Source organism: Camelus ferus, chromosome 15 (genome assembly GCF_009834535.1).
Source record: "Camelus ferus isolate YT-003-E chromosome 15, BCGSAC_Cfer_1.0, whole genome shotgun sequence".
Taxonomy (NCBI): Eukaryota; Metazoa; Chordata; class Mammalia; order Artiodactyla; family Camelidae; genus Camelus; species Camelus ferus.
In genome coordinates this window covers 27,913,358-27,933,307 of record NC_045710.1, presented here as the reverse complement: position 1 = coordinate 27,933,307, position 19,950 = coordinate 27,913,358, and the positions used below count along the sequence as shown (strand labels likewise).

The 19,950-nt window shown below is 42.7% G+C and overlaps 1 protein-coding gene across 3 annotated transcripts in view; it reads right to left on the bottom strand.

Annotated features, from left to right (window-relative positions):
- TMEM178A (transmembrane protein 178A) overlaps window positions 1-19,575 on the bottom strand; it is a 49,246-nt gene extending 29,671 nt beyond the window's left edge. The window contains exon 1 of one of the 3 annotated variants that reach the window (XM_032497390.1): window positions 19,022-19,575. In XM_032497390.1, coding sequence (XP_032353281.1) covers window positions 19,022-19,421 — 400 coding nt within the window. In that variant the 5' untranslated portion in view covers window positions 19,422-19,575. Of the gene's footprint in view, window positions 1-707; window positions 953-17,104; window positions 17,237-19,021 lie in introns of those variants that run through there. The other 2 variants (XM_032497391.1, XM_032497392.1) reach the window with 2 other exon arrangements.
- Window positions 19,576-19,950: the final 375 nt, after the last annotated feature.

Genomic DNA, 19,950 nt, shown 5'->3' with positions numbered 1-19,950 from the left:
CAGCGCAGACCATGCACAATGCAATAATTAAGGTAGCCAAAATCATGAGAACCAGCCCAACAGACTGCATGATTATCAGCCCAAATCAACAAAGAAGTCAACCCAAAGCCGTGGATAAATAAGACCAAAGGCTACATTCCTAAAAGGACTGTAATTCCAGAATCTTGAGCTCAACCATGACAGTATTTTTCGGGGGGGGGGGGGCAGCCTTAGAAGGGAAAAAGCTAAAAAGTTCAGGTTTTCGCTAAAAGGCACTCCCACAGGCGCCGTAACAGTTCCGAGGCCAACTGTAAAAGGTCAGAAAGTGGGTGATGGCCCAGTGGAATCCCAGCCTCTTCCCCAAAGGAACTGGAATAATCCTCCCACTTGTCAGCACATCAAGTTACCGAGCCCATAAAAATTAACAACCCCGCACATGGTGGCGGCTCTCCCTTCTGAGGAAGATGGCCCGCACCCTACCTATGGAGTGTGTATCTGCTTTTACTTTAACCACACTCCCGCGCCTCGTGGCCTCTCTGGCCTTCTGAGATGGAGTACGCTATAGGGTGTAGATCCCTCTAAATAAACCTACTTTTATTCAAAATAAATAAATCAAAAGTTCATGTGTTAAAAAAGAGGAAAAAGCTAACACAAGTGGGACACAACAGTGGCACACTTAACTCCCCTGCCCAAAAGGGTGGGACATACAGTCAGTCCCCAGTAGTTACATGAACACAATCCTGGATCCACAGCTACAGATATCAGGCCCTTCTGGCTCCCCGCTGTCCAGGATGAGTTCCTTTCTCCCTCCTGGGCAGGGAAGCTGTGGCCCCAGGATAGCACCGGGTCTGGTCGCTTTTATTCCATGAGTGCCTAGAAAACACAGCAAAGAGAGCCCCACAGGAGACTGGCCCACGTAACACTGATTTTTTTTTTTTTAATTTATTTTAAAACTTCAGAAAAGCCTAGAGAAATCCAGTGGTATTTTTTTTTAAAATCTGGCTCCCATAGCCTAAAATAACATTTTTTGCTTTGCTGGATGGGTGAGGTGAGACAATGAGGAGGGAGGACAGAGGAGGCAGGACGCTTCTTCTCCAAACTGCCAAGCTTGCAGATTAAAGAAGTGCAGATTAGTCAGTGTCCACGTTTATGCTGCAATGGACAACACTGTATTTTGTAAGCTAATAAGGTGGCATCTCCATGTAAATACACAGAAAATGAATAACCAATTTACATTTTCTTAATCTACCACCAGTGGTCCTGAGGATCCAGGGAATAAAAATGAACTGGAAGTTCAGCATCCATGGGTCCTAATTCAACTTTGCCATTGCCAATCCCCCTGTCCCTGCGTTACCTAAAGAAGGTGGTGATGGGCTGTCATGGTGGAGAAGGACTGGCCGGCCAAGGCTGTGAACAGGATGACGTGTGGGATGCCCTACAGATGATACCTGGCTGAGCCTGTCAATCAGCTGGAAGCTCTCACAGATCCGCCCATCTGTCCTTCAGTGACCTTTTCCTATTTCTGAGCCCTCTTGTTGTCCCTTGGGCTCTGTCATTCTTGCCCTGCTCTTGTTCTTATTTTCTCCTCTAGGAAGGATGGCCACAAACATCATTCCATAAACAGGAAGCACCAGACACCTTGATGCTGTACTTAATCAATGGGTGGCGTATTGCAGCACAGTACACCCCAAAGGCCCCGGGCAGTGACCTGAGGAAGTCCTCATATTTCATTCTCAAGGGTGCCTCCTGAAACCTCACCTAAAGACTATTTGCCCTAACTCCAGACCTAATTCCAACTTGCTTCCTCTGTGGCCCTCTATTCCTACCCCATGAGAAGCAGCCAAGAGGAATGCAACAAGGGATAGCTAAATAGACAATGGAAGCAGAAAGAAGAGATTACTTAGAAAAGCAGCAAGCATTAAAAAAGGGATCAGAATCAGCACAACCATTTTTGTTTAAAGAGTAGTGTACTGCATCATTTAGTTTTGAGGGACATCATTGTACACACCTCTGTATTCCCTGAGGGTACCTGAGTATTACATCATAGTTCATAACGACAACCTCGAATCATCAAGCAAAAGTTAAATTCAGTGCAGTTTCAGAAGGCAGAGACGTGCATGATGCATTGAGTAAGTATATCCATCCAGCTAGATAAAAACAAGTTTTTGATGCATGGAAGGGTAGGTGTTTTTTTTTTTTAATTGAAGAATAGTCAGTTTACAATGTTGTGTCAATTTCTGGTGTACAGCATAATGTTCCAGTCATACATATACATACATATATTTATTTTCGTATTCTGTTTCATTATAGGTTACTGTAAGATACTGAATATAGTTCCTTGTGCTATACAGAAGAAACTTACTGTGTACCTATTTTATATATAGTAATTAGTATCTGCAAATCTCGAGCTCTCAATTTATCCCTTTCTACCCCCTCTCTCCCCTGGTAACCATAAGTTTGTTTTCTATGTCTGTGAGTCTATTTCTGTTTTGTAAATAAGTTCATTTGTGTCTTTTTTTTAAGATTCCACATGTAAGTGATATCATGTGGTAATTTTCTTTCTCTTTCTGGCTTACTTCTCTTAGAATGACAATCTCCAGGTCCATGTATGTTGCTGCAAATGGTATTATTTCATTTTTAATAGCTGAGTAGTATTCCATTGTATAAATATACCACAACTTCTTTATCTAGTCATCTGTCAATGGACATTTAGGTTATTTCCATGTCTTGGCTATTGTAAATAGTGCTGCTATGAACACTGGGGTGCCTGTATCTTTTTGAATTTGAGTTCCCTCTGGATATATGCCCAGGAGTGGGATTGTTGGATCATATGGTTAAGTCTATTTTTAGTTTTTGGAGGAATTTCCATACTGTTTTCCATAATGGCTGCACCAAACTGGAAAGGTAGGTTTTAGCTATCTGGAAAACTCATCCTTTACCTCCTGATGCTTTAAATAAATCATAAAATGTAATAATTCAGAAAACTCTTTGAAATCATAAAGTCCAATCCTTTACTTTAAAAATGAGAAGGTGAGAGTTAGAGAGGTTTAAATGAATTTTTGTTTCACTTGCCAAGGTCCCACCAGTGGCAGAAAAGCCAAGACCAGACCAGTGGCTCCCAGTTCCCGGGGTTCCTCATCTCCCCACCCTCCTCATGGACACAGTCCCCTCCGTATATAAATGGTCATTAACAGCAGCAACACCAATGTTATTCTCCTCAATCACTTAAGCTTAGTCAGAGAACATGTCTCCTTCTCTTTGTAAAAACTGCTTTGAGTTATATGGTGGAATTTGCTGGTGCCTTTTCTTACAAATTCCATGAATATCACACTCCTTGTCATATGGTTACTACAGAGTAATTTCAGTCTCCAAGTTCATAGTCTCCCACGGATCTCGTAAGACTATTCCTAGTGTTACTGTTTGTAAAAGGGAACAAACAAAATCCCAAAAGAATGAGGAAACTTTCTAAGAAATATATTTTCCCAAATCAAGAGACCAAAGTTAAGACCAGTAGGGGATGACCTCCTCTCATTCTCCATGGAGGGGCCTCTCCCCCCTCTTTATCATCACCATTCAGTGCAGTTTTGTTCACCTATTTTGAACAGGTTTTTTTTCCCTCCTCTTAGATAATCTTCTAAGTCTTCCAGGTGATCAAAATGACGGGCCCAAGGTACAGTGGTATCCTCAACACCTTACACCATATCCATTCTGTCTTCTGGAACTCACCCTCGGGCTCTCTCAATAAGAATCAGCCTGACCGAAATGGGGAGGACACAGACGATTGTCTTATCTACCTAATCTCTGCTTTGTGGGGAAGGATTTAAGTAAAAACAACGGATCCAATCAAGCATCAGAAGTTGAGCAGGAGATTTGCCATTATCAACATTGCCATGGATGGCTAACAAGGTTTATCTGGACATACACTTTCATCCACATAAAGGAGAAAATTTGGGGTCAGGGGAAGTCATACCATGTTCAAAATTCTTGAGTAGGACTTTCAGTGAAATTAACTGTTATGTCAATTACAATATGTGGCAAATTGCCTGAAATATCATTTGAGGGGGGGAAAAAAGAAACAAATGAATAATCAAGATTCATTAAATGAATTAAAGAATATGAAAAGGCATATATGTATGTATATGTAGGACTGAAACATTGTGCTGTCCACCAGAAATTGACACTTTGTGAACTGACTATACCTCAATAAAATAAAAGATATATCTCAAAAAAAATTCATAATATGAATTAAAGTGATCAGATATAACTTTCAGGTATTTAACACAGTGGATTGTTAAATTCAGAAAGCACATCTCTAAAACTTTCGAATAAAATGAATCATAATAGATAATTGTGGATTTCTCTTTGACTTCATGTGGACTATGAGTATTAATACTCTCATGAAGCAAAAAAGGAATAAACCTAGAACTTTTTCCTGTAACAAAGAAAAAGTATATGATTTCCTTCTTTCATCAAAATCTTTCAAAAGTTCTTCAACGAAATTTAAAATGAGCAAGTAAGGCAAAATTTAAGTTATACTATGCAATTTTCTAAAGGGTACTCCTTTTCTGCTCTCTATTATGAACTCTAACTTCAGTTCCTAAAAACCAGATATAACTTATTATTATCAATTCCCTGGGAAATTATCTAAGAAGAGAAAAATTATATAGTGGAGTCCTTTCAACCAAATGGCAAACACTGCTCCCACAGAAGAGAATTCCTGGAACAATATAGAAAGTCCTGCTTTCTCCTTTGAAAGCCTCAGGAAATGAAAAAGAAAATTAGCAATAAGAAAGCATGTCACATTCAAAAGAGCAAAGGAAAGACATGTGGGTGAACAACTGAAAAGAGAAAAAGGCTCTCATGTTTGGAGCATCCTAACGCTTACCTGCTTCTGGAGAGAACTGACCTTTTTCTGTCCTTACACATTGCTGAGTTAATTAAGCTGCTGTTTTCTGGGCATCCTATAATTACAGCCAGTTAATGCTGCAAAAGACCCACCAGGTTACACCAATCCAACCTCTCTGTTTACAAATGAGAAGATGAAGACCTGCCGAGGTGAGGTGACTCGCCCAAGGTCACACAGCTACTTAACAGCAGAGGGAAGCAGGTGCCTCGAGTCTGTGATTCTTGTCACCTCAATAAACTGCAAAATAAGCTTGCTGAGGGAGAGATCACTTCAGCACATCAGAAAAGCCACCAGTCTGTTGGAGAGCTCTCTCTGCTTAAAGAGTCTGAAGAGCACTCTTGAACCCCGCATGGTCCCCCAGGCTTTTTCCAGCATACAGATGCCTCTGTCCTCAGACGTCTGACACAGCATCAGAATAGCCCAGCCAAGAGCCTGATGAAAGGGCAATTTTTCAGTGATTCATTCTAGCTACTGGGCTTTCTGGTGAAAGCAAGTATGTAATTGGACTGGCAACAGTTTTATTGAAAAACAGAGTATTTAATAAGCCAAAAGTGTATAAAGAAATACTTATAACAAACTTGGGAAAACCCTACCCATCTATTGATTTTCTAGTGTATTTGAAAAACCACCCTGGCTAGGTCCTATGAAGAGAAGAGCAACAAAGGAACATTTCCTTGAAGGTGGGGACTTACTATGGGGTATAAGCAGAAAGACAAGAAAATCGCAGTAATAATGTAATCCTTCTATTAAGGATTAAGAATACTTTATGAGGAAAATCCTCCGTAAAGAAGCATCCTGTTCATTTTACACCGATTTTTTGAAGACTTCAAAAATAAAAGCAACCATAAATGCTTTTTTTTAATATATACTACTATTACTGCTTTTTTTAAACATGCCAAGTACTTTGTCTTCTTTGAATTATTAGTGTCCTGGTCTTTGAAAGCTCAGAATAATTCTCTCTTCTCCTTGTCCTTGAATTGAACAAGAAATGCTGGAGAGGATGAAAAAGAATGGACCAGATATAATGGTGATTTCAATCAATCCAGTACAATTTTTTTCAACAGCTATTCAAGGGGAAGAGTGCCATGTGTCAGATACTGAGCAGGGCAATGGCTGTCCCTGACCTTAAGGTAGGGGTGAAACAGACAAGGAAATAAACCACAAGGCAATGTAGAAAGTACTATACTAGAGGTAGGCACAGAGCACACTGGGGTCTCAGTGTAACAGAGATTAATTCTGCAGGTAATGAGAGGTTAGAGGGAGAGTCAAGGAAATCTAGAGAGGAAATAGCAATAGCACTAGGAAGCTTTCAAAGAAGAGTGCCCAGATGCACAAGACGGGGTTTCAGCAGCAGAAGCAAGTTCCACGGTGACACAGAGTGAAGGGCATGTGCACTGAGGGAAGAGCAACTGGTCTGGTGGAGCCTCTTCCTAGATTCCATGGAGAAGTGTCTGAGTACATAACTAGAGAGGGAGCTGGAGTCACATGGTGCAGGCTTTTTTATGACCTGCAAAGAAGTTTAGGCGTGCAGTTGTGGGCGGTGGAAATCCGCCAAGAGATTTTTGGTTTGGTTTGGTTTGGTTTTGATCATATTCACCGTTTTAAAGTGCGTAACTCCTTTGCATTTAGTACATTGTGCAACCATTCTATCTCCAGAACATTTCCATCAACCCAAAAGAAAACCCTATCCCCATGAAGCAGTCAGTCCCCACTCCTCCCTCCTTGTTTTCTGTCTCTGTGGATCGGCTTACTCTGGACAACTCATATAAATGGAATCATGCAATACTTTGCTTTTTGTGTCTGGCTTCTTTCACTTAGCCCAATGTTTTCACAGTTCATCTGGGTTGTAGTATGTATCAGTACATCATTCCTTTTGGGGGCTGAATAATGTTCCACTATATAAATACAACACATTTTGTTGATCCGTTCACCAGCTCATCTAGGTTGTATCTACCTTTTGGCTACTGTGAATAGTGCTGCTACAAACATTCCCATGTAAGTTTTTGCTGGAGTCCCTGTTTTGGTCTATTCCTAGGAGTGGAATTGCTGGATCATTTGGTAAATCTATTTTTAACTTGGGGGGAATCCATCAGTCAGTGATTTTTAATCAAAGGAAAGACGTGATGAAGGTTGTATTTTAGAAAGAGAAATGTACCTAATAGATATTGAAAGAAACAAGATCCCATAGAGTTAGTTCCCCAAAGAGTCACCAAATAGTTGCTCATTTGCTCCTTCCTGCTTTCCTTTCTTTCCTGCCTCCTCACTTGCTTTTTTTCTTTTTGAACCTACAAATTGGCAGGCAATCTGGTGGACCAAATATATGTCCTCCCACATACCTTGTGGCTCTACACCATCTTCTGAGACTTCTGTGCTCAAATCCTGCTAACTCAGCCCATCTGCCACAGTTCAGATTGTTTTCTTGCTTTGTAACTCCTGCTCTAAAGAGGCATCGGGCTTTAATAAATAGGCCTCTCAGTTTCAAATTAGAGGTCCAGGAGGAGCACAGCAAGTCCATCAGGAAAGGTGAAGTGCCCTGGAGTGGTTTGACTTGAACATTCCCGCCAAAGTGCCTGGGCTTCATCTTAATACACGCACCCTCCATCCCACTCCAAACACAGACTCATATGTTGCTAAACCACCGCTTCCTCAGGTGGCCTTCCAGGTTTGTAACACTGACCTCATCAAGTCCAATGTGTGCTAAACTGACAGCAACTGCACTATCAGATCTTAAGAGTACATCGATATCCCCACAAATGCACAATTTTAAACATTTTGCATTCCATCTTTTTAAGTGCAATTATGAATAAGCCTCCTCAAAAATAACCATGCAGTCTCTGGGTTACTAGAGATTAAAGAGTCACAAACAGCACTTCAAAAAGCAAAGCACAGGGCTTTCAGGGTGCTTCCAAATGCCCATGAAGAACAGAAGAATATGCCACTTTGGCATGAGAATTATATTGAGCTGAAGGCAACTGAGAAGCAGATACAAGGAAATCTCCCTGCCCTTCCCCTATTTTGCCTAAAATAATTTCTGTTATTTGGATCTAAATTTGTAAAGATGCCCCCTCCTTCTCTCTACCAGGAAGGACAGAAACTTACTACTGGAGATAACTCTAGACCCTTATCAGTCCAGAGATGGTACGAGAAGAATCCACATAGCAATCCTTGCTCATACTAGCCCTTATCCACCATTAGTTTCTCCTTATATTTGCCTTCCCACAATTTGTCCGCCCTAGAAACTCAGTCCTTTTCCTTTGTCTTGTCAGTTCTCTAAAACTTTATTGTTCTTTCATTAAGATGCCATATAAGATAAAAAACAAATTTCTTCTGTATAGCACAGGGAACTATATTCAATATCTTATAACAATCTTTAATGAAAAAGAAAGTAAAAACAAATATGTATATATATGCATGACTGGGACACTATGCTGTACACCAGAAACTGACACATTATAACTGACTATACTTCAATTAAAAAAAAAAAAAAGATGCCACAAAATCCCAAGTTCTATCCACCCCTTTGAGTTACCCAACTCTGAGGGCTCTATATGCATGATGCACATGTGAGTGACTTCTGTGTATTTTTCTCTTGTTAATCTGTCTTTTGTCAGTCCATTTATAGGGACCCAACCTGAGAACTCAGGAATCTAGAGGGAAAAAGATGTTTTTCCTCCCCTATTCCCATCAAGGCAGGATGTGGAGAGAGGATGTGCTAAATCTTGAAGAACGGGCTAGAAATCAGGTTCTCCTCTCAGCCAGATTCTACCCATGGAATGATCCCAGATAGAATGGGACTGCCATTTGGACCTCCCTGCTGTGGTGGACACTATGGCTGTGTACACAACATCCTCACTTCCTTAGCTAAAAATAGCCAGATTTTGTTCAGGGGTCAGGCAGGCAAGTGCTTCCTGGGGAGAGTGAACCCTTAGCCTCCATAAGGGGGGAGCTTGATTGGCCTAAGGGAATCATCGTAATCGCATTCTACTTGCCAGGGGTTGGTTTAAGAATGGTCATGTGACATAATTCTGGCCAATGAGACCCATGGGAAGTCTGCAGAGAGACTTCTGGGAAATTACATTCATTGTAAGAATGGTTTACCAAAAAGGTGCACGGCCTCTCTCCTGCTTTAGCCTTTGTACTATTCCTGTGTGAGGAAGTGGCTGACAGCCCAGCTGGTGACCAGCAAGAGACAAACCTGAAGGCCAAATCACCCATGTTGGAACAACTAAAGCCCAAGAGAAGTCAATCTTTAATTAATCAGCCTAGGCACAGGCTACTCTAGACTTCTTGTTATGAGAGGGAATACATTTATTTTACAGGGTAAGCCATTTTTATTTAGGTTTTCTGTTATTTGGCACTAAAAGATCCTTAGCTGTTAAACCCACCTATGTGAGCGGGTAAATGTTTATCAAGCATTTTATTCATTGCATTTTGAAAAACTAGACTCACAACCCAAATTATAATGTTTCCTACCTAATCAGAAATGCTTCTGTACCTGACCTTTTCAGGAATAAAAACAACTCCAGAAAGCTACTTACATGTGAGAATACTTGGCCAGGAGGGAAAAAAACCCAGGTCTGCCATGTTAGCCTACAAACAGAACTGGGAAAGTGCTCAAACAAGAACTGTGTGATAATTCAGAAATAAAAACACGCTCTGAAGAAGACCCCTGCCACAAACTTCCAAAATGAAAATCTAGGGCATGTTAGTAAGAAGCACTCAATTTCCCCCACGGCATAATCAAATACAGCAGCAGAATCATCTTACGTGTGGTTTACTGAAGGGTGAATTGCTCTGTTTAATGCCTCTCAGGGGCTCTCAGACATATTTATTTCAATAACTCAGTCACTTTTGGAGGACACACCAAACTGTGACCTTTTATGATTTCTCCCGTCATTTTTTTTAAACTTTCTCAAATTAGGTGTGTTGGGACTGGTTCAGCAGACTAACAGGTAATGAGTTATTTTAATACAGCTCCCAATTTCCATAATCAGTGGTGGTGCCTAGGGATGACTTTGAGAGACTTAAGTAGCCATGCTCACAGTAACCATCAGCTCCCTGTACAAGCCTCACCCCTAAAAATTAGACAATCTGGATAAAGCCCCCACTTCCACGGCCAATCAGACTGCAGTCTCTAAGCCTCTTCTGACACAAGATCAAAGCACCTCCCCTGTCCAAATGACAGACTCTGTTTCATAAATTAAAACTGATTTGAGATTACGCTGATGACAACATCCCTTCCTTCGCAGATATTCTGAAAATACACTTTCAGAGAGAAACGGAGGGAGTTATGATGTAATTGACAGGCACGTGTAGCACACGTGAAAATCACCTTATCACCGCATCACAGTGAAAAAAACTGGGTGAGGATCATGGCTCAAAGCTCCTTTCAACTCCATTAATCTTTGATTCTACATGTGCTTACCCATTTTCCTCCAACCAATTTGAGTTTCTTTCAGAAAGAAAAAGGTAACCCTTGAGAAAAAAGGGAAAAAAACACATGACTTTGATGTTTCTTCAGCGGATATCTTTCGGCTGGATTTTATCTTTCACTGCTGAATAGTAAACGGTTTCCTTGTGCCTTTTTTGTTTTGTTTGTTTTAAACATCTGAACAAAAAGACAGTATTTTTCAGAAATGTCCATGTTAGCAGTCACTGTCACTCTTCCTGCCACTCAAGTTCAGCCTCTTTATTTTTGTAGTATCTGTTAGTTTTAGTTTCCTTCAACCAATACTTCCATTTTCTGAACACAAAGTTTCCCCAAAATATGTTAGATGCTGAGGATTAAATCACCTGGAATAAATGATTAAGTACCGGTGGCATACAACATACGCTAAGCTTCCATTGGTGCAGACTCGGTGATTCCCAACGGCCATTATATATTTGGTTTCTTCCCCTCTACAGTTTACTTTCCACTATGTCAAACTGTCACTCTCATGATCAGTTCCACAATTCTTCAGTCACTTGACAGGTGATCAGCTCTCTTGTTTTTCAGGGTAACTTCCTTGAATACCATTTAACAGGATGCACAGGCTTAAAATGCTACAACAACTCGAAGCATTACTAGAAGTAGTTTTCAAAATTGTGAGAACATAAGAATGCTAATTCAAACTCAAATTACCCATCAGCCACGTCCTCAGATGTTCTTCCTCACTACTCTGGGTGTAGTTAGAGAAAGCATAACCTCACAGGACGAGGAGGACATAGCACCCGTCTTCTTCACTAAGCAGCCTCATTTTCAAAAAGCATTTCTTTTCAACACCCAGTAACATTGCTGAGTGATTTTTTTTTATAACTTCACATTTTAAATTTATTTTGGGGGGAGGTAATTAGGTTTTAATTAATTTTTTTAATGATGGTACCAGGGATTGAACCCAGGACCTTGTGCATACTAAGCACGCACTCCACCACTGAGCTATACCCTCCCCATCCTGACTGATTTCTGAGTGAAGCAAATGCTCACATCCCCTACACCAAATTAAAACGTCTCAAAATGGATGCAAAAGAGATCCAATTCACAGATAGCCTCCCACCTCTATCCCCACCCCAACTCTCCCAACCTTGCCTGTTACAGACCCTAAGTATGCAAGTCAGTGCTTACTGGAGTGGCAGTTGGACTCATGGGTGTTGATTTACAGTTGAGCGACCTATTGTAAAGGGACAATTAAACCTTCTGGAATTATCTATATATTAAGAATTTCCCACTGATATTTCTGGAATCGCTTCCCTGTCTGCCTGTGTGGTATCAAATAACCTGGAAAAGCCAAAAGGAACACATGACATTCTTTTGATCCCTAGAGGAGGAATGAGTTGATTGATTTTTACCTATGAACAAAATACTTAGACATCTGAACAATGAGGGACATCCAGCAAGTTATAGAAAATAATTCAGTGTGTCCCCAGTAAGTCAAGATACCAGAAACTGAAATATGGTTTGTATTGTTCCCCCTTTTCACTTGCTAATGCGTTCCCTGATGGGTGTCCCCATGACATTATTGTTTGGTCTGCAATCAGCTTATCTGGCTGAGTTACAAGAAAGATGGAGAACAGCCTGCAGTTTCCCGTTACTCTGAAGCAAACAAAGGCTGTCAGCTTCATGACGGCCCAGGCAGACTCTCTCATGCTCCAAAAAGTTCAGTCACATGCTTTTAGTTAAAACTTGCAATAAAACAGATTAATCACTGCAATCACTTTTAACCACAGGGAAATGCTGCAAGAAAGCAAAACAAACAAACAAACAAACAAACAAAACCCAAATAAACTGTCATACATTTTACCAGGTTTTGAAGATAAAGTCCATTTTCTATTGACAAATGCCTTTATTTTGATAAAAATCATTACCACCAGTTGTGTAAAGCTTTCAGCAATAGCAATGGTGTGAGGTTTTAAAAAAAAAAATATCAATTGGAGAAGAGACTAATTTGTTAAACCTCAAGCAAGTCTACAGGGTTAAAATGATCTTATCTGAATTGCCCCAATCTATTGAGCTAATGCTTTATTCCAAAGGAGATATATTTGCTATCTGTATTATCTGCCAAAGTTCCAGTTTGGTTGTTTTCAGCTTCTTCCTTTCATTTCACCAGTTGCAAGGGGGAGGGAAGTGAAGGGGGTGAGCATATTTGATTATTTTTATTGTTCCAGCCAGCAAATAATACAAGGAAATGGGCTTCAGGTGGTCACACAATTGAGTATCAAAGAAGGAACAGCGGAACCTCTCTGAAAGATAAGGTGCACACAGGAAAGGTGGCCTCTAGGAATAAGGAGACAGCCAACGCGAGGTCATGGCTTGCTTGGCAGAGGTCACGGATCAGTAATCCGGGGTAGACTGCCCTGCAGATGCACTAGAAGATGGAAGGAGAGTTCACTCTTGGTAACTGTTGGGAAAACCCTGTGACCTGCCTAGAGTCCTTCAATGTTACCACTCACGGTCTCACACTTAGCACTGGCACTGGGTGTCTCCTTTCCTCCCTCAATGAAATGAAACTTCCAGACGCTCCACCAACAAAAGCCTATCTTCTGTGACAATCAAGAACACTTGCAATTACGAGCAGTCTGCCTGATGGGGTCTGAGGGCTCTTTTTGAGCTCTGAAGGAAAAAAAATCAGGAGCTAAGGAAGAAATCGCAGTGATGGGGGGATAAGTGATGTGAATTTCTATGACACAGCCAAAAAATCTTCTTTTTCCCCCCCAAGGCCGTTGCTAAATGTTATCTATAAGACATGGCAAATAGAAATGTCATTGATTCTGGCAATTCTGATGACAAACCGCTTAAAGCACCATCCACTTTTAGCATTTCTAAATCACTTTTAAGAGACGACTTCCCTGGGTGGATGGAAAGGATGGGATCAGGTGTCTTTTTTGGATAGCAGGATGGCGAGTAAGAATTTAATTTCTCTGCAAGATAACCTTCAGGAGTGTTAGCAAGAGGCTGTGTTGAAACATCGGTTATCACACTTGGGTCTGTTCAGCCTCAAGACACTGTGGGACAAAACTACAAATCTAGTCATGAAGATTTGTGTAGTATGAGCTCGCAGTTGTTTAATCAAAAAGGCACAGGTAACACTGTGCCTACTGTTAGGGATGATACAGAAATAAAATGCATCTTCTTCTCTCCTATGTATGAGATGAGTATGTGTGATACAGTGGTGGACTGGGAGTCCCATCGTAGAGTTCAGCCACGATGGGAAAAATGCTCCTTCTTCTGCCCAGATGAGAAACTCGACTTTGCTGATGGGCAATGGGAAAAGGAGTCTTCCAACGGAATGTGTACATGCCGGTGGGCACACAAGCAGTTCTCTGGAACATGGGTAGGGTGAAAACAGTTGAACTTCTATTTCTATTTATTACCACATCCCTTCGAAGTTTGCTTTCATCTGTGTTCTATGATGTGTATGTTAGTACAGTCCATGCACCTAGGTTTAAAATGAGTAAAGATCAATGACAAAGAGTGATGCTTAAAACAATTTTGGAGACCTACTTGCCTTGAGAATTACAGAAAGGAAAAGGAAGTCTTAATGATACCCCTGGAACCCCCAAAACTGAGGAACCCCTATGCCAGCAGCATCTTCTGGTTCAAGAGAAGGTCCGCGAACAGTATGTGAACAAATGGGTCAGGAAGGAGAAAGAGTACTAGTCTCTCAGATTTCCCAGATACATCTGCTCTTGGGAGATAATTATTCTAACACAAATGATACTTCGGTCTACAAACAAGCTGAAGAAAATCATCAATCTATTTCTTCTGTGTCAGGTAGAACTTGGTGGGTCCTACACAGACTATTAATTTCATGGAAAATAAGCCAACAGGGGAAACAGATAAATCATTAGCAGACTGAAGAAGAGACCCAATGAATTCCAACCAATTCTCCTACTTTCTTTTTCTTGCAGAGAGCAAAATGACAAAGTATTTATGTCCTACTGTCTTTGAGATCTCTGTTTATCTCATTAAAGGAAAAATGCTCTGAAACCACAAGGACATGTTCTATTTCAAGTTTCAAGAATTCAATCCCAAATGATTTATACAAGTTAACATTACACCCACAGAATTTTAATCTTCACATTTCTGAAATTCTCTCACTTTTCACTTCATAAAAACAAAACACTACAACATTCATTTCCCTTTTGTATCTTGCAGGCAATATATCATATTAAGATTTGGTTTATGTAAACAAGGTATATATATTTGAAAAGTAATGCCAGTTGTTTTTAATGAAAATTTTTAATTAAATTTGTTTTAATTAAAGTGAAGTCCAGTTAGAACAGTTGGCACTTTCAATATCATTTTGATGACTAATTTCTATTCAAAATTAATTTCTCCAAAGTTCCACATAATGTATTCACAAGACTCATCAATGTTTATTTATTAAAGTCAGTGTTTTCAGTAACTGAAAGAAGCATTATATAATGTTTCCAACTGAGTCTCTTTCCATCTGTCCTCCTATTTTACTGTTCATCCCAGAGTTTAAACATAAGAATTGCCCTTGGAACCGAAATGGCCAGGTGTCCCCCAAAGGGTACAGCTCTCCAGCACTTTGCACTGTATTTCCTGTCATTTACCCACCAGTGCTAGCAGCGTTCCCAAAGGGGTCCTCCCATAGCCTACTAAGAGTAGTTACTGTGTAACCCACTAGAAAATAACTCCACCATTTGATGTCGACTCTATCAGGGCAGGCTTTTTTATCCATTTTGTTCACTCATATCGTCTACACCTAGCACAATACCTGACACTCAATATGTATGTTCATTGAGTTAATAAATTAGATGAACAAGGGAATAAAGAACCTATCTTTAGGTCACTCCTCTCAATCCCTGGGCTCCATATATAATCCATGCCATCCCCATCTACCTTACGGGCTCTTTGTGAGTTTTAGGCCTAAAGGCTTCTTTCTAACATCACAGTCCCAGTGGCACAGTGGGGCCTGAGGCCCTGTTCTTTAAATCAGTTCTCTCAAGTTCCTCCCACAAGGCTCCTTCAACTGTTCTAGCCCTCCTCTTGCTGGGCGGAGGATGACTTCATTTGCATACTGATCAGAGACAGTCTTTACTTAGACCAGCAAAGCTTCCTGAGCATCAAAAGATAGCTGCAAGAAGGGCCTATAGGGAAAAACAACTTAGGCAACTGATCAACTCAAATACAAAAGAACCCCGCCTCCCCTGTGTAGCTGAAATCTTCCTAACACTACCGTGCACACAGCAGGCTTTCAATGGGCATTTATGGCATTGGATAGTAAACTATGGAAATACAGTGTGGGACTACCTCTAAAGCATTTGTAAGGTCCCATGTTATTCCAGTGGGCAAGACAGTGAAATGTGGATTGGACAATACCGTGCTAGTAAGGGGACTTGCTGCTAGAAAAACCACTGTATTTAAACTGTGCTGGTGAAGGGTCCTTTGTCAGCCTGGTAGAATAGCAGGGAGTTCTAGTCTTGGTTCTTACTGGGTTTATCAATAACTGTACCTCCATTTTTATTGAAGGTTGGTTGGAGGTCCAATCTAGACCTTCTGGGGTCACTCCAGCCTAGAAGTAAACTAGAATCACAAAGAAAGGGTGACAGAGTTTGATGATTTTCCCAAATAAATGTCCCAATGATCACTGCTTTCAGGCTCATGTGATTTCTCTCAAGTAGATTAACACAACAGAGCCTATACACTGCATTTCTAAACCAATTTCTCATTGTTCACATTGTATGTTTCTTTCTCCTCTAATCGCTCAGAAATACTTGCCTGGCCTCCAGTAACAATTGTGAGAAAGTCTTCCATAACATCAACTCTACCTTTTTCCCTCTGCAACTTTTACCCACCATCCGGCTTTGCCCTCTAAGTCCACATGAAGAAAGGCTGACCTCTTTTTCTCTCAAAAGCTCACTAAATACGCCAGGCATTCCTTGTGGCCCTTTCCACTGCTCCCGACTCTTCCATCTGAGTCTGCTTGTCTTCATTTCCTATCATTAAGATTTCTAAATGTTTGGACTCATAATGTAATTCAGAGAAGACAGAATGAAACGTGGGGCCCCAGTTGTCCACATGTTTAAATTAGATGTGATGTCAGTTTCTAGCTATACAGGGCTCATTTAAGACATTCATACCACAGCCACTAATGTCAGATGCCAAAACAAAGGTAATAATGTTTACCTAACACGGGCGTCAAAAATCATCTGTTCAAATTATTCTTAGAATCGTAGATTTTTAAAGCTGTTCATTTCACAGATGATGAAACTGAGATCCACAGGAGTTATATAAGTAGCCCAAAGTAGATCAGTAGCAATGTTGAAAAGACTTGAGGCACTCTGGCATCTCCCAGACAACAAATTATGATCTTACAATGTACCAAATATCCGTCATTTTCTCCAAACTCCTCACGTCTTAATAATGTCAGCTCATTGACCTCCCAGAAAACTAACTTAACATTGTTATTAGTACAAAAGTGACACACTTTAGAATCAGAAAATCCTTTAAAGAGTCGTGAGCCTTCCTACTACGGGCAAGAAAACTACAGGGCACGTGGAGGAAACACTGCGATTTAGCGGCAGAGCCAGCAAAGGAACCCACGTCTTCCAGTTACAGCCTAGAACCCTTTAGCGTTCTACACGAAGGAAGAGCTAAACACCATCAATAGTACAAATCTGAGACTTATGACTAGAAAAACAGAATTCTTTTAACTAGTACACAGCTCTGTCTCATGGAAGTGTTAGGATGGATAACCATTTGTCAGAAAGACTTACAGAAGAAGGGAGTTTGAGCAGCGGGTGGGCGGTTGGATTTGATCACCTCCAAACTTCCTTCAGCCTCTAGGATTACTTCATTCTGGACTGCCCCAGGGGGGCCGGGCATCTCAGCTAGCCAGGGCAGGTGCGGAGGCGGGGAATGAGCAACTGTCTCGTGGGCTCCCTCTCCTGCCGCTGGTTTGAAGGAATTCTACTCTGCTGTTCCAGGCATGACTTTAGATCCAATTTACATGCAATCAAATACTCTAGGCACAGGAAGAGTGTAAGGAAATGCAGCTCTGTCACTTCCAAAGACAGACTACACTGCTTAGCTTTCAAAATTGCCTTTCCTAAATGAGCATTCCATAACAGAGCCTCCACATTCAGCTTTTACAGTTTGTTCATGTACAATGCTACTATCAGAATTAATTATGCAGCATCTTCCTGAGGAGAAATCAGATTTGGATGCGAGTTAGGAGAGGAAAGAATTAAGTGCACTTCCCAAAGGAAGGCTACTATGTCTGATTCCCCCCCCCCCAAAAGCGCTGGAGTCCTTCCACACACAGACAGATTTCAGATGGCAGTCCCCGGCTGAGCTAGCCACAGGAAGGAGGAAGTTGACACTGCTTGAGAAATGAAGAATATGCCAACTGACAAGACTCTAAAAGCCAACATGTTATTAACCCTCTCCTTTCTATGTAATTCCATTCCAAACTAGAATTCAACACAAATCTCTTTCTTTGCTTTCCTGAATGGTTACTAAATGTTAAAATGTACTGATTTTAGACTTACTCCTTTCTATTTCAATAATGACTCCAAGGGAAAGAAGGTGGTTTTTTTTTCAACTCAGAGAAAAAGAATTTATATTAAGGGTGAAGCTCTGAAAGTCAGAAGGAAGCTTCAGCAATAGGATTGTCACTTTGAATATTTTTACATGAATTACATATCTGTATATACACACATACATAAATATTTATTCAAAGGATTTGATTACACGCATGGGAGTCAGGTGTTGTATAGATTTCAAAAGGGCAAACTGATGCTCTACAGTTCAGTGTGAAATAACCAAACAACAACAAAAACAAGATTACAAGGTATCTCAAATGTAAGAGAGTGATTTTGTAGAGTGACTCCATGCGAAAATACCGAAAGCTCTACTTTAAAAGACTTCGTCGGGTTTTCCGCTCTTCTTGCCCTGGTGTGACTAAACACTGAGGATGCTGTGTGCCCAGTCATTAGGAAGGGTGAAAAAAAACTAGATGTCCTAACTGCGATCAGCTGCCTCCACCAATGCATTAATGTTATCTGAGGTCTAACCCAAAGGAACCCTGCACTTCGTGGGTTTGGAGGAAGGTTTCTGCGGCCTCCTTAGTTGCCCATTAGTCTGCCAGGCTGGCACGACTATATCAGTTCTGTCTGCTCCCAACATCAGTACTATACAAGGAAAAATCCTTTTCCTCCTCTTGGGAGGTCTGCACCACTTTTCTTCCAAAGGTATTTCTAAAAGGAAAGCACACCTTGAGGGAAGGCTGGGAAAGGTCGGGGTTTTTTGATTGTTACCCTCCTGTGGAGCAGCGTCCAGAATATCCACACATGCATTCCAAGTCAGGCAGGTGTACAAAGACAGCGAAGGACGGGAGGTGAGGGAAAGAGAGGGGGAAAGGAGATAGAGGCAGAGGGGCTCAAGCAGAGACTTCAGGGAAGAAGGGAGAAAAGAGCAGGATGACGAGGAAAAAACAGAGTCGGGGAAAGGAAAAAGAGCGAGAGGGAAGAAGGAAGGCCAAGGGGAAATTAAGGGAGAGGGATGAAGAAAGGAGGCGGCGGGGAAGATGAAAGAATGCGCGGGGGCCGCGGCGGGGACCCGCGCGCCCCCGGGGAGCCTCAGGCTACGCTCCCCGCGCGGGCGCCAGGGCGCAGGGCGCGCCCGCCGCTCACCTTTCAGGATGAGGGTGTCGATGTCCCGGTCGATGCCCAGGAAGTAGCACTTCCTCCAGAGGCCCGAGTAGGTGGCGAAGAGGGGCCGGCCGCACTCGGCGTCCAGCCCGCCGAACCCCAGCAGAGAGCGCCAGGACTCGGGGTCGGCGCGCCCGGGGCCGCCCGGGAGCAGCCGGCGCCCCAGCGGGGGCGAGTCCCGCAGCGGCAGGTGCGACAGCGGCATCAGGCGGTTCTTCTGGTCCGGGGGGTCTGCGCCCGCGCGGCTGCGCTCGCAGCTCTCCTTGTGGCGCCGGGGGTCGGTCTCGTACCAGTGGTCGGTGAAGATGGCCGTGACCAGCAGCCCCAGGGAGCAGAGGCTGAGGCCGAGGCTGAGCGCCGTGACCAGCGCCCGCGGCTCCATGGCTGCCCGCCCCGCCGCGGCCGCCGGTGGGCTCGCGCGCCGCCGCCAGACACAATGCACTTGGCCTCGACTAGGCTCGGCGCTCCCTACCGCGCTCCCCAACCTGCCCCCCACCTCCCGCCCGCCCTCGGCTCCCGGCCCGGCGCGCTCCCTCCTCGGCTCCCTTCCGACCGCGCGCCCGCCCCCTCCCCGGCCCGCCGCCCCGCGCCTCCCGTCGCCGCTCGCACTTTCCCGCCCCCGCCCCCGCCCCCAACCCCCTCGCCGGGCTCTGCACGCCCCCTGCCCTGCCTTACCCCCTCGCCTCCTCCCCACTTCCCGATCTCCGGGACCGCCCAGCTCTCCGGCGACCCCTTCCCTTTCGCCGCCCTCACTTTCCTCCCCTCTCCTCTCTCCCCTTAACCCCGTCCCTACTTTACCCTTACTTTTCTTCAACTCTTCCTCTCTCTCTTTCCTCCACGCGTTTTGTCCCTCTATTTCCCCGCTCCTCGTCCTTTCTCTCCCTGCCCGGGACGCGACGCTTCTCTCCTCT